Here is a 14,903-nt window from a genome sequence, read left to right as displayed (position 1 = left end):
AGCTGCATGCTAAAGGGCTGTCCTTGAGAATGATGCATGCTCTGCTTAAGCATGAATGTTGTGTACATGTTGCTGATGGGAGAAGGGGTTGATGTAGGGATATTTTCCACCCTTTTTGTGTTGTTTGCCTTTTGAAGTTTTCTGAGTGACTTTAGAGGTAACTTTTGTACATAGGTTCATCTGCGTCTTCGCTCCCATTGGAGAAAGAGGAACAAATCAGACTTCAGGCAAGAAGGCGTCTGGAAGAGCAGCTCAAACAGTACAGAGTAAAAAGGCACCAAGAAAGAGTAAGCACCTTGTAGCAGATCCTCTGTTTCTAGGTGATCTCTGTGTAGGTGGAAAGCTAGGAAAATGAACCCATACCTGTTAGCCGACGGCCAAGGATGTTTGGTGAGGTGCCAGCTATGCCCGTTTATACCATCCGTGACTTTAACCGCTAGGACGCACTGTCCCTTTGCGGCAGGCAGCCCGGGCTAGGCTGACGGATGCCCCAAGGTCCTAACCACCCGTGACTTTAACTGCTACAGCTCAGAGCTCCTTCGCAGCGGGCAGTCAATACTGACTGACAGGTGCCCCAATGTCAGCACTAAGAGCCTCTCCACACCCGTGACTTTAACTGCTAGAGCTCAGAGCTCCTTCGCAGCGGGCAGCCAGGATTGACTGACAGGTGCCCCAAGAGTTTGCCCCGTGGAGGCGGCACAACTCAACGCTAGGCTCTTAGTACTCTCACCTAATGGCCAGGCTTTAGAGCCAAAACGGCTGAGGTTCTTTAATTGTGTTGGCTGCTTTACAGTAAACCAGAGAAAACAAGTCAGGCTTATGCATAAATGGTTACCAAAATTTATTAAGCTAGATTCTAATCATGTGGTTACAAAATTGCTAGTGCCTACTTATTTAAATGTAGAGATGTTACACACACAAACAAGTTACAAAACTGAAGCCACAATCCCAAAGAAAGAAAACAAAGTATAGAGCTCTATTTCAAAATATGTGTACACTAAAGATAGGAGATCAGGTGTGGGTGCTTCTTACCCTCCTTGCATCTCTCGATTCCAGCGGTGCCAAGCCAGGATCGGTCACTCAATTCCACGGAAAGACGAATAAGGGACAAGGCTTAGGGACCCTCTTAGCTGCAGAAGCCTTGGGAGGCTGTCACTTATCTGACCAGCAGATAGTGAAAAGCACTCAAAAATCATGGTGCTGTAGGTCCCCTACTTATACCTCTGTACTCCTTTATTCTCTTTCTCCTTTCTTATGCCAAATTGAGGCTGGTCTGTCTGGGTGACGCCAGCTTTCGCAAGAGTAGTTTACACTTGCAAGGGAGAGAAACAGTAAGTTTAGACTACTGGACATTTCTTTTATCAGGGTAAATATTTCCCCACCTAGGATGTTGGTGTGTGTGCATCACGCTATTTAGTAGGGGCTAAGAGCCATGTCTGTCACAGGGCCTCTGCCTGCTGTGAGCTTAATCGTTGTATCTGCTCCCAGAGGCACATTGTAGCAGCACACCTGTGCTTTTCACAGCTTCAAAGGCTGTGCTGGAATATATGTTAAGTGCCCTGTTCCGGCTTCCTCCTGTGTTTCCAGCAATGCTGGTCGGGGGGGGGGGGGGGGGCTGTCTGTCTGGCTACAATACCTGCCCTAAACTGTCTGTTTCTTGGCTGTACGCATTCAATAACGTCTAGCCAGGAAAATGTATTTTTCTAATTCTCTTCTGTATGTGCCAAATTTTGCCTTCAGTTGCATCATGGTAATCCATGAAGGCTGCAGGGTACCACTAGAGTAATTGAAGGAAGAATTTGGTCCTATATATTTTTCCTGAGGTTGGAATGATTATTTGTTTTATATATTATGGTATCCTATTTACCGTAGTCCACAACTTTGAGTGTCTTCCCTCACTTGCTAGGAATTTCACAAAGAAATTGCTGCTTCTAGGTTTTTTGATGATAAATTGGAAAATCTAGTGTGAAGAACAATAATATATGGTTGGACTAGTAGAAATGTTAAAAACAACAACAAATTTTACAATCCCTTGTTAAGAAAAGCATAGATCTGAGTAAACTGCCACTGCTCTCTTCAAAAGTGTACAATGCGAGATTTCCATTTAGGCACCATCTGCAAAAACTGTACACGTTTCATCATACCACTATATATACATACTTTATTATTTGTTTATAGTGCAGTAGAGCCCATAGCCCCCACTGGGGACTAGGGCTCCGTTCTGCTAGATACTGTTAGTAAATTTTACTCTGTACTAACAGACAGGAAGACATGGCTCCTACTCAAAGAGCTTACAATCTCAAATACAAAAATAGATGAAGCCTGGGGGAAAGGTACACAATATCCAAGCAAAGGCCATGATTCCATGATGACAGGTGCAGTCTAAACCTGAACATAATTTACCATGTAAGTAGTCCCATTAAACTCAAATGAGACTCCTAACATGCATAAAGTTACAAATAGTTGTGTTTGAAGGACTAGGGGCAGCAAGATCAAGAGAATGATTGGCATGTTTTATTTCCTTGATTTACAAAAAAGAGTGTAGGGGTATAGTGTGGGGGGAATGGGAGGAGCAGGTGGGAGAAGGGGGTAATCCAGGAGACAGAGAAGTGGAGAAGGAAGAAGATGGATGGAGAGAGTACACAGGGAAGATTAAACCCTTTGGAGATAAGTCCTGAGTAAAGGATTCTACAGTTCATATTTGGGTAATACTAAATTGACCTTGTGCTCATAACACTTTTGGTTATTTCTAAACTGAGTCTCTTTGCTCTTATGCATTTATCTCATAATGTGACATTTTAATCTAGTATTTTTGAGCATTTAATTGTATATTTATGTAATCAATATAATTGCATTTGATTTATCTAGTGTCAACATAGAATTGCATGCTATAAGTAGAATGTGCAAATCTGATATATTATTGTGTATATATATTATTTTAAAGAGAGAGTATTTTAAAGTTTAAAGCTTTGCAGTTTCACTTTTTGAGGAGATACTAAATATAATTAATCCCCATTAACTGACTTTCCATAATATTGTTTTTAAATGCCCGCCCACATCTAAATCATAGATGTTCTGAAAAGTATCTGAAAAATCCATATTCTTTTCTTTGTCTTCTCATAATACAAAAAAAAAAACCTTAAAAAATTTTGGAAAGTTTTAAATATAATTATTTAGAGGCTGAAGCCTTTATAAAGTTGTTAAAGAACACTTTTGCAATATCTTCTGATTAGTTTTCACAGTTTACCTAGATTACCTTCACTGTGTCTGGATTGAGACTCAATCAGTTAGCTCTCCTCCATATCCAAATCTCAGCCAGGACTGGGTTAACTAGCTATTAAGAGAAGCTTGTTCGTGAAGTGCTACATAAGCCCAAGTGCTGTTATAAAAGAAAAATGAACCTTTTACAGCTTTCTAAATACAATGATAAGAAAAAATTGATGTGAGTTTAAGTGTAGTCTTCTAGAATTTATTGTTCGCTTCTGATTTCTTTTAGTCCAGCTACTCTACAACCAAAAACCGGCCCTCTAGTACACTAGATCCGGAGCTGATGTTAAATCCAGAAATCTTGCCAAGGGCCAGCACTGTAGCTATGACAAAAGAGTACTCCTTCTTGCGGACCAGTGTCCCAAGGGGGCCAAAACTGGGCAGCCTGGGACTTCCAGCCCCTTCAAAAGAGAGAAGAAGCTCCAAATCTTCCAAGTCAAGTAAGATCCGGTCCTTGGCTGATTACAGACCTGAAAATTCAGATCCTGGAAATGCTACTAGGAATTTTGTGACTGCCGATGCATCTGGTGGGTCTCTAAAGGAGAATAGAAGTGGTCTGACTTCTGTAGTATCTGAGATCTGTCTCCGCTCTGAAACAGATGACCGACTGGAAAATTCCTCCATAGCAGGAGACAGTGTTTCAGAGATTGACGGAAGCGATTTAGGAATAAGGCTGGATGGAAATGAGAGTGACAGCTCTACCTACAGCAGTGTGTCAGGAAGGGGGACGTATAGCATTTTATTGAATGCAGAAGGCAAACAAGGCATTTCATGTACTGTAAATGGCCAGGAGATCCCTCCAGATGGAGTGGGGCAATTTCCTTCCATCAGGGAAGTATTGCAGGCTGCAGCAGCAGAGCATCATGCCCAGGAGCAGGAAGTGAATGGGGAAGTGCGGAGTCGGAGAGACAGTATTTCTAGCAGGTAAGACATTACGTTGCACAATACACACATTGCACTTCTTTGGCATATGTAACCTGATGCTTTAATTCCCAACTACAACATTTGGGGTATAACTAAAGTTCTGTTCAGTATGATCAGATGTGTGATAACTAATGAGTCCTAATAGAAACCACTGCGCTGAATACATTTTTATTATAGATATTTTTAGTTTATAGGAACTGTCCCTGATCAAGTGATTAAAACAAGGGCACTGTAGACATGTGTATGCTTTGTCATCACGATTCTTAAAATATAGTAGAATTTGATTGTGGTGTCCACTGCTTGTATTATCCACTCAGCCCTATACATCAAAAATGGCTTTCCAAAACTCATATCCAGTTTGTGCTGGTGTGTTTACCTATCCTGTGCACTAATCACTGGCCGTTTGGTTTTCAGTATCTGATTGATTGAAGGGATTTCTTTGTTTTCATAGAGAGGTAATAATTTTGCACCTTTCTGAGGACCACTTGGTTGAGACTAATAGTGTTACAGTTTGTGGGAGTGCCAATTAGAGCCAAATATAACCAGATTGGGAAATTTGGTTTTTCACAATAGTGATCATTCAGATAGAGTTGTCAGAACGGGTGTAGGTGCATGGCGAGGAGAGGGATTATTCAGGCATTACACGCTGAACAGTGAATGAGCAGAATTTTTAAGGTATGCATTTTTAATGGCCTAGGGAACAAATTTACCTAAACTGTAATATTTCAAATATTTGTAACTTCCTGTCATGATTCCAGTCAGGTTTTTAAAAGTTCCTTACTTTCTTTTAAACTTGTAGAAAGGGACCCTTTTGGTACACCCATACGTAACTTAAAAATACAGTAATACTGTATAAGTTTACCCACCACCAGTGACTATGGCTATGTCTACACTAGCACTTTTGTGGGTTAAACTTTTGTCAGTCAGGGGTGTGAAAAAACACCCCTGACTGACAAAAGTTACACTGACAGAAATGCCGGTGTGGACAGCTCCATCAGCAGCATAGAGTGGGTACACGGGGAACCTTGCAGCAGTTCAGCTGTGCTGCTGTAAGTTCTCTAGTGTAGACATAGCCTTTAGGCAACTTAAACTCAAATTGTCTTCCCCCTAACAATTCCTTCCTCTACTCTTTTCGGGTGCCTAGAGCTTTGCTCTATACCCTGAAGGTAGTTAGATTTGGGCTTATTTTGGCCAGGAGGTGGGGGTTGGTGGGGGCAAATTTTAAAACCATAGTGCCTTCATAGAGAATGCCCTGTTAGCAGCCCCCCTCTTTCCATCTAAAGCTCTCTTTGGTCTCAGACTAGTTATGTATTACGTGCCACAGAATTTCACTGGGCTGCACTGATTTTTTTAAAAAATGAAATGATATATGATACTGTCTTAAGAAACACTAATGTGTTCTCTTTGGTCTGTTTATAGACTAGTGATCTGTGCAGAGAAGTGTGTGGTTCTTCTATTTATTTGCTTTCGGTCCTCTGTACTTGCAAGATGCCAGGATACTTGCCCTAGATACTCATATCCTCTTCAGACCTTTAGAAGGGGTTTAACTGTTAGATCCTCAGAAGTTTGTGTCTCTGACATCCTAACTATGGCTTAATATCTGTCCCTTACAGGAGATCAAGGTTAGACTAGCAAGCAGAAAACTAGTCAAACTCACAATACTATTGTTGTCTAAAGATGCAGTTACCAAAACAACTTGTACAAATTTAGAAAATACAATTATTTGTCTTATCTTTGGAAGAATTACAAACCTCAAAATTCTTAGAGCAAAATCAGTTGTCATTAGATAATCATAATCTATGCCTAATCCTGACAGGAGAGAAAGCAGAAGTTCTGCCCATTTTCTCTGAACTTCATGGATTTGCTGAGTAAACTATACTGGGGAAGGGGAATAGGGTATACTCCATGCTGAATAGCTTTTTTTTTTTTTTTTGCTTTAGCTATCCGTTTATTTTCATGTTAAAATAGTTTTATGTGGTTAGTGCATGTGAAAGGTGCTTGATCACAAGTCACTTTTCCCTTGAGATGTCTGTAAATCTCTTGGTAAAGGGATGTTTAGTTTCTGAGGATAATAAAGTCAGCCCATTAACTTTCTTTCCTGGAGAACAAACATCCGTTCCATGATATGCCCAGTTTTGGGGAATTCAGATAGCTCCCAATCCAGCGTTTTTTCTGTCAGATGGCAAGTGAAATTTGTTTCGTTTTTTGTGGTGAGTCTTTCACAAAGCTAAAAAGACTGCCCAAAACTGTAGCTCATTTAGTACTGAGTTATTTAGTGGAGTTTGAACATCTTGTAATTTCAGCTTCACCTCTTTATAAATGGGTGATTTATAAAAAATCCTAACTCTTTAAATGCCTGTGGTTTCTGTCTCCAGCGTGTCTGTGGAAAGCTCTGTCACAGGAACTCATGATGAAATGTTGCAGGTCCTAAAAGAGAAGATGAGACTTGAAGGACAGCTCGAAGCACTGTCATTAGAAGCGAATCAGGTAGAAAATTAATCTGAATTTCTGTATTTAATCAACTACAGTCATACACTAATTCAAATTTTAGAGTAGATCCCACATTGTGTTTGCAGAGAGGTGGTTTTCATAAATGTTACATAAGATAGCTAAAAAGGCTGTTTGTTTAAAATAAAGCTTTTAAAATCTGAAATAATAATAATAATAATAAAAAACCTATACTGAAGTGGTCCACAAAAGAGAGAATAGAGAAAAAGGAGTGTAAAGAAGTAGAAGTAAACGTTGAGCCAGTGGTGGGCTCAACATATATTAAATATTTACCCTTAAAGTGGGTGGCAGTTTCAGACTTCTTTCTCATTCCATTTCTGTTTAAAAAAAAAAAAAAAAAAAGTTAAGGACAAGTGAGTGTCAAACAGTAGGGGACATGAGAGCAGAGGAATGATCACTTGCAAGCATAAGATGGGTATTTAAAACAAGACTGAGACTGTCAGTGTCTAGCAAGCTATCTTAAGTACCAAATACCTGTGTCCGTCTTTTTTTTAAGGATGCTGTCTATATTGTATGCACTTTGTCTACATTTTTCCTGCATATTTGAGACATTTATTAAATACAGCGTGATTTTTTTTTTCTTATTTTACATAGAAATGTTATCCAGCAGAGCAAAATAATATATTTGGAGCGGCTGACTCTTTTAGACAGAATATTGATATCTCTACCTCTCTTGCTAATGCACTATACTTATTTATTAGTTTCTCCTAAAATTATTTTTTATTGTTTGGACTTGTTCAGGCACTTAAAGAGAAGACTGAGCTGCAAGCCCAAATTGCAGCTTTGAACATGAGGCTTCAGGATCAGATGGAGCACAGTCAGAGCAGCCAACAGAAGCAGGATTCGTTGAGCTCAGAAGTGGCTACCTTAAAGCAATCTTGCTGGGATCTGGAACGAGCTATGGCTGACCTGCAGAACACCTTGGAAGCCAAGAATGCTAGCTTGGCTTCCTCAAGCAATGACCTGCAACTGGCAGAGGAACAGTACCAAAGACTCATGGGAAAAGTTGAAGATATGCAAAAAAATGTTCTCAGCAGGGATAACACAGGTGAGCTAATGTAAACTTGAATCTTGAAAATGTATCTTTTTTTTCTGTTCCACAAGCAATTTAATTAAATCTTACTTCTTGTGTGCACTATCAATTACTGATGTAACTACCTTGCAAACAAGAAAGTGATTAATTTGTTGTGTATCATGATGCTGCCTACAGGGTCTTACTAGATAGCATTTCCATCTTAAGACAAGGAAGAAACTGGTTTCCAGTTAGGCACGTTCGGCATTAAAAACGAGGGAATAGGGAGAAGTTATTAACTTGTATCTCATTGATATCAGATCCTTAGAGATTTGCATGATTATTTATTTTATTATTACTATTTCTTGTTTTGCGTTACAGGAGTTCCCAGAATGTGCTAGGCACTGACCAGATGCAAAGGAAGGCACAGTCAGAGTCTGCAGTCTAAAAACTGTTTGACAATTCATTAACAAGTTTTTTTTCAAAAAGAGAAATATATTTTGGTTAGCTTCAAGTATCCTTTCCATTTCCCAGACATGTGCATACTCCCAAATGTTTTACTTATTTCCGCCCTTCTTTATGCAAAGAAGTGACCTCAAAAGCTGTTTTCTCCTAATGACCCTAATTCTGTGGGTCCTGAAATTTCTTCTGGTTTGTGGGAATGGATGTTCTTTGTTATTTAGGCACACTTCCAATAAAAAGATGACTGTGGACATATGTTTAAGGTTCATTGCAACACTTAAAACCATCAAAAATTGGACATTGGAATAGCATAGTTTAATTTTTTTTTGCCTTTTTTAGTACACGGGCTGCGACAGCAAATGGCTTCCTTACAGAACCAGCTTCAGCAGGTGCAGTTAGAACGGACCACGTTGACCAATAAGCTAAAAGCGTCTCAAGCAGAGGTCGCATCGCTGCAAAATGTGCGGCAGTGGTACCAGCAGCAATTGGCAGTGGCTCAGGAGGCACGTGTTAGACTACAGAGTGAGATGGCCAATATACAGGTAAGTGTGTGAACTTTCCACACCCGCACTGCTTTCTTTCTTACATTAGCTTTAGCCAGTGGATGAATTCTTTTCAGACTTTTAAGGAGGGCCCAGTCTCATTTCTGTATTTATGTAAGGTGCATGATTAGCTCTGTCCCTTTTACCTGTCATCCTTAGGTGTTACTTCCTGTCTAACACTGAGGCATAAACTTAACCAATGCACTTTCTGAAAAGCTTATTAAGCTTTCTCATGGATGTAGATCTGTAAAGCCATTAGGTGACAGCTAAGGCCCAGGTAGACTGAGTCCTCTTCTCTGGAGCATTTTCATTGTCCACCCACGTTTTGAGTATTTGTATTGACTTTTCCTTCCTGCAGGCTGGGCAAATGACCCAAGCAGGTATGTTGGAGCACCTCAAACTAGAGAACGTGTCATTGTCCCATCAGCTAACAGAGACCCAGCACAGATCCATCAAAGAAAAGGAACGTATTGCAACACAGCTGCAAAATATTGAGGTAAGGTTGTAGGTGGCCTGTCTGAATTGTGTTCTGTTGTTCAAGTTTTATATTCCAGTTTAGTGATCACCATATCTTCAGATTCAGGAAGAAGGTATTTGCACTGGTAGAAATGACTTCACTATGAGTACATTCAATTGGTGTATATCTTTCATGATCAAAGAGCTTTTTCAAATTTACATCCCCAGAAGGCAAGTGTTGCTTCTCCAAATTTTAAAACCACATGAAGAATCTTGCTAGTTAAAAAGGAAACTGTCAGCCTCTGTAGGTCACAAACTTACCTACCATAAAGAGACCCTGTTGACAGGCCTAAATGTAGCCCCCTTTGATTAAAGTAAAATGGAGCATTACAGACTGGGACCTGGAGTCTGAGGCCCTAATTTTACAGTTGAGATTAGCCCAGCCATGAGATACATTGGAAAACTTAATGAGCCACACTTTGGCCACCCTGTTGTAAACAATATACATGCGAGGGATGTGGCTCTGGATTATTTGCAGCAGATAAATTCTACTGAGACTTGAATCCTCATTCTTGCACTCTGATATTACTAAATATTGGGAAACCCAGTTAATATTGTGGCTGATCTAAAACACCTTACTCATTTTAGTGTTGGTTAATAGGTCAAGAATTTCATCCAAAAACAAAGGCTGGTGGCAAAGATTTGTATTTGTTATTGCAGATTAATAATTATTGTTATTTTAAATAGAGGGGTGGGGAACTTAACCGAAATTGGTCATATCGTTAAAGGGCTCTCTGTGAAAATCTCTCATGCCCCAGGCTTATCCTTCCTGTCCTCTAGCAGAAAATATTAATAAAATTTTCAAAAATTCCTAGGTAATTTACACTCCTAAATCCTGTTTTCAGAAGTGACTTCGGAACCTAACTCCGAATCTCACTGAGATTCAATGGGACTTAAATCACTGAAGTTCTTTTGAAAATTTTATGCTGGGACTGCAGAAATGTTCGGTCTTCCCTTCTGTAGTAGCTTATCAATTTTTAAAAAATGAAAAGCACTTAGCTAGAATTCAGTCTCTTATGAATGTGCAAGATGCACACTAGTCATTTCAATGGGTGTGTCCTAGAAGCCCAGTAATCTTCAAATACTGAGTGGATAACTTCACTGAGGGCTAGGAGTGTAATACAAAGAACTGAATAATGTTTTCCTATTTTGTTCTCCAATATTTTTTCTGACTTTTTTTTTAATCCATTTCATCTGATATTTTTACCATTTTCCTAATTCCTTTGTAAATACTTCCTGTTTTTTCTGTGCAGGCTGACATGTTAGATCAAGAAGCTGCATTTGTACAGATCCAGGAGGCTAAAACCTTGGTGGAAGAGGATTTGCAGAGAAGGCTGGAGGAGTTTGAGGATGAGCGAGAAGAACTGCAGAAAATGGCTGATTCTGCAGCAGCACTGGAACAAGAACTGGAACAGGTAGACTTGATTACTGGATAGTGTCCCAAGGACTTCCTGGAGAACATTTAAGCTGAAAGACTAATACATGGATTTTCAGTTAACAATGTTTAAAGTGCTGAAAGATTACTCTAAAAATGGCATGGAAAGATAAGCATGTTGTGTGTGTCATTGAATTGCAGCTCAAACTTGCTCAGTTACTTGTAAAAAGAGTCCACTTCTACCCACCAGTCCTTCAAATTCTACCTGGGATCAGAAAGTTAAACCATTATATTTCTTTCTTGTGCATCCTTAACAATAATAAAGATTTGGCAGTTTGGAGCAGAGTTAACTATTCTTTTGATGTGTGAACTAGAATAGAATTGAGCTTCGTCTCTTGGTGATTGTAGTTCTGCAGTGCCAAAAGAATTAAATAATAGTAAAAGTTAGATGTGCTAGTGAATTCTGCAGATAATGATTCTGCATACACACAGGGAGTGCATCTCTGTTGTTAGAAGTTGTCCTTTTAGATAGTCATTTTCCTGAGTGCAGCATCACTTTACACCAGTGTTTCGTAAAGGATTTCATTTGATGATGATGTGCAGGGGAATGGAATGAGGGTCTGGTGCGTGATAGAGCTCAATGTTATGACCAAAAAGGATGTCTAAGGGTAATGGTATTTTAAGCAGAAGCTAACGTGTTTATATGCACACTGAACACTTAATTTAAAATAGAAATTAAAAAGGTCATAAAGTAAAACATGTAGTCTCCTAGGATTGTCAGCCTGATCAATGTATGCTCTGTAGTTGCACAGAATGGCCTCAATATAATCAACACTGTGAATAGAGAGAATCAGTGAAACATAAGATCGCCTTCAGCTTTCTTTACAGTTATTTTCTATTAGTCCCTCAGAGATACTAGGTTATTTTAATTTTTTTTTAAAAGTACATTCCTAAATAAAAGTGGATTTTGTAGTTTAAAATTCATCTGAGATGGATTAAATCTTTTAAAAACTATTTTTTTCTTTAGGTGAAATTGACTCTGCATCAGCGAGATCTGCATCTTGAATCTTTACAGCAGGAGCATCTAGCGCTCATGAAGCAGCTCACCATAACCCAAGAAACATTGCACACCAAAGAACAGTCCCTAAATGACCTACAGACTCAATATGATGAGCTGGTGGCCAGGTTAGAGGAATTCCAAGGTGATATTATTTCCAAGGATGACACGATCCAATATTTGCAGAATGAAAAGATTGTCCTAGAGGTAGCTCTGCAGGCAGCAAAAGCGAGCAAAGAAGAACTCGATGAAGGAGCAAAATGCTTAGGTGAAAGTACTGAGGCGGCATCAGAAATCTTGGCGCAATTGAGACAAGAAATAGCTATAAAATCAAGCCAGGTAACGAATTTCTAAAATTATTCTTTTGCAAGTAACAGATGTAAGTGTTGACACAGGCTTGTGATAGAGCCAAATATATGACTGGAGCATTGCAGACCAATGGTGTTTAGTATCACGTGCACATAAACTTTAAGATCTAGAGAATGAAAATAAATCTAGCTGTTTTATGACTGTTCCCCAATAGTGAATATTGCTCATTTATTCTGTTTATATCAGTGGAATGTTCCTATTATTATTTTATATCTGTGTCTGTGCTTCTGGATTCATAAAGTTTGTGATGTGCAACTGAGTTATTCTTGCATCTTCAGGATTTAATAAACAATATTTGTTCTTTGCCAAGAAACACAGATTCATGTCTGATATCAATTTTCAAAATGAATAGATTTATATTATAACTTTTTGTATAAAGTACACTTTTTGGAAATAGTATTTTTAGTGCACTGTGTTCATGAGGCAATCTCAGCAAAGAAAATGTTCTTATGCATACAGTAAGGTTAGATTCTCTGTGGGCACTCCTTTTGGAAGAATTAATAGCTGCTTCCTAACTTAAAGCATACCAGATCTCATATTTGTCCATTACTATATGCTGAAAGTGGTTCCCAGACTTGTTTTTTTCATGTACCAGTTTACCAGATAGGTTTGCTGTCTACTAAGGTTCTGTTGTGTGTGTTCTAACCCACAACGGAGCTTCAACTAAACAAAACTCGATTTTCATAAGTAAGTTTGGACCTACAGTTTGTGTAGAGCATCCCAAACTTGAGAGCAAGGTAGAGCATCTACTTTTCTAGTGGAGGCTTGCACTGGGACATGTTCAGCAAAGAACTAGATAAGTTCATGGAGGATAGGTCCATCAATGGCTATTAGCCAGCATGGACAGGGATGGTGTCCCTAGCATCTGTTTGCCAGAAGCTGGGAATGGGCAGCAGGGGATGGATCACTTGATGATTACCTGTTCAGTTCATTCCCTCTGAAGCACCTGGCACTGGGCACTTTCAGAAGACAGGATACTGGGCTAGATGGACCTTTGGTCTGACCCAGTATGGCCGTTCTTATGGGACCCAGCAAAGATTTCACATTGAAGGTAGGGAGGAGGATTCTAGAGTATTGGTCACAGAAGTCCAAAGTACCTCTGCTGGTACATGCAGTATGAAAACATTTTTGTAGCTCTATAAATTATGAAGCACCTGCTATTTATTTTGATTTAACTTGAGCATGTAAACTTGAATCGGTGTCATCTAGATACACTATATAGAGCCTAATGTATCCTAAAACATGCATGCCCAGATAATGGGAGATGCTGCATCCTTGATGGTGGCTTCGGGAAGATTAACATTCTGAATCTGTCTCAACTATTTAGGTATAAAACAATTTATTATTTGCATTACAGTAGTGTCTGATGCTACAGTCAGGATCAGGGCCCTGGTTTGTCTAAGCACTATGCATATACATAACAAAAAGACAGTTCCTGCCCAGAGAATTTATAATCCAAGTAAGGCAACATGTCTGCATTTTTCTCTAATAGATGGAAAATCTGCAACAAGAAAGTGCCAGCCTGAAGAAACAGACCCAAAAAGTAAAGGAGCAGTACCTACAACAAAAGGTGGGTATACATAGCCATTTCAATATTGTATTAAAAACGAGCAAAGATTGTGTGTTGCAGGGAAGGCATGTACTAATAGGTTAATGGCATCTTACTTCCTAATGACAATGGTATTATTTAACTTGCAGGCCATTATAGCAAATAGAAGGAATGTTATGACACAATTTATTATAAATGTGTGTGTGTGTGAGGTATATTTCTGTAGGTTATACATTGATTTTTTTTTAAACTGTAATTGACATAAAAGCAGACACTTAGGCCAAATCATGTTCCCATTAAAGTCTGGGAAGTTTTCCACATGGACTTCATTTGGCCTACAATATGTTAAGATTTCTCTAGTTAATTTGTACTAGGTGACCACTTTTTCAACAATATTCATTTTTATTCAAAAAAATTGGGTAACTTTTCAAGTATCTTAAATTTAATGCAACTGTATGAAATTCTGTTGGCATGGGGAATTTTAATTTAAAAGAAATAATTTTTCCTCCAAATCTTGTTTGGAATGATATAGAATATGATTCTAATTTTAAACTAAAGATGTACCAGGACTTCAGATGTCCCCTATAGTGGCACCGTTGAGTGGTACCATTTGCTTGCCTATTAGTCCAACAACTGTTTTAGAAATTGTGCCCTGGTGGATATCTCTCTGATTCTGATATGTGCACTAGGTAATGGTGGAAGCTTATCGAAGAGATGCAAGTTCAAAGGACCAGCTGATTAGTGAACTGAAATCTACAAAGAAGAGGCTGGACTCAGAAGTGAAAGAATTAAAACGGGAGCTACTGAAAATTCATGGCGAAAAGCAATCCATTGATGTTGAACGTTCAAGACTTCAGAAGGAAGTATCCCAGGTTCACCAGCAGATGGTGGAGTTAGAAAGCCATCTCCAGTCAGTGCAAAAAGAACGGGATGACATGGAGATACAGCTACAGGTGAGGAGGAAATCTAGTGCAGCTATCTCAAGGATAACACACATTTGAGCTGCAGCTAATCCTATTAATTATTGAGGTGTTGCAGGTAACAGTAATCTTTTAAACTAAGGTTATCAAATACGTATTGAAGGCAGTTGTATGTTACTTACTTTTGATGGTTAAACTGAATGATGATGTATTGCTATGTATTGGTACTGTATAAACACATATTGAAGTCAGTGGAGTTATACTGATTTTATACCAGTAATAGAGTGAAGAATTAGCTGCAGGTATGGTATAGGAGTGCTGTGGAGGCAACATTCTTAGCTCCCAAAGTTGTCAAGAAGTGCAAGTGTCTTATTTTGCTCAACAACAATCTTTCACCTTAAG

At 39.0% G+C, this 14,903-nt stretch overlaps 1 protein-coding gene across 6 annotated transcripts in view; it reads left to right on the top strand.

Moving 5' to 3' along the window:
• Window positions 1-14,903, top strand: part of GOLGA3 (golgin A3) — a 39,379-nt gene that overhangs the window by 8,372 nt on the left and 16,104 nt on the right. For all 6 annotated transcript variants that reach the window (XM_048821825.2, XM_048821829.2, XM_075119981.1 and 3 more), the window contains exons 4-13: window positions 175-287; window positions 3,497-4,191; window positions 6,567-6,678; window positions 7,441-7,747; window positions 8,513-8,715; window positions 9,074-9,211; window positions 10,485-10,646; window positions 11,634-12,002; window positions 13,525-13,602; window positions 14,271-14,534. In XM_048821825.2, the coding sequence (XP_048677782.2) occupies window positions 175-287; window positions 3,497-4,191; window positions 6,567-6,678; window positions 7,441-7,747; window positions 8,513-8,715; window positions 9,074-9,211; window positions 10,485-10,646; window positions 11,634-12,002; window positions 13,525-13,602; window positions 14,271-14,534 (2,441 nt within the window). The remainder of the gene's footprint in view (window positions 1-174; window positions 288-3,496; window positions 4,192-6,566; window positions 6,679-7,440; window positions 7,748-8,512; window positions 8,716-9,073; window positions 9,212-10,484; window positions 10,647-11,633; window positions 12,003-13,524; window positions 13,603-14,270; window positions 14,535-14,903) is intronic.

This window comes from Caretta caretta, chromosome 15 (assembly GCF_965140235.1).
Source record: "Caretta caretta isolate rCarCar2 chromosome 15, rCarCar1.hap1, whole genome shotgun sequence".
NCBI lineage: Eukaryota > Metazoa > Chordata > Testudines > Cheloniidae > Caretta > Caretta caretta.
The sequence above is the reverse complement of the archived record's forward strand: the minus strand, read 5'-3'. Positions and strand labels throughout refer to the sequence as shown.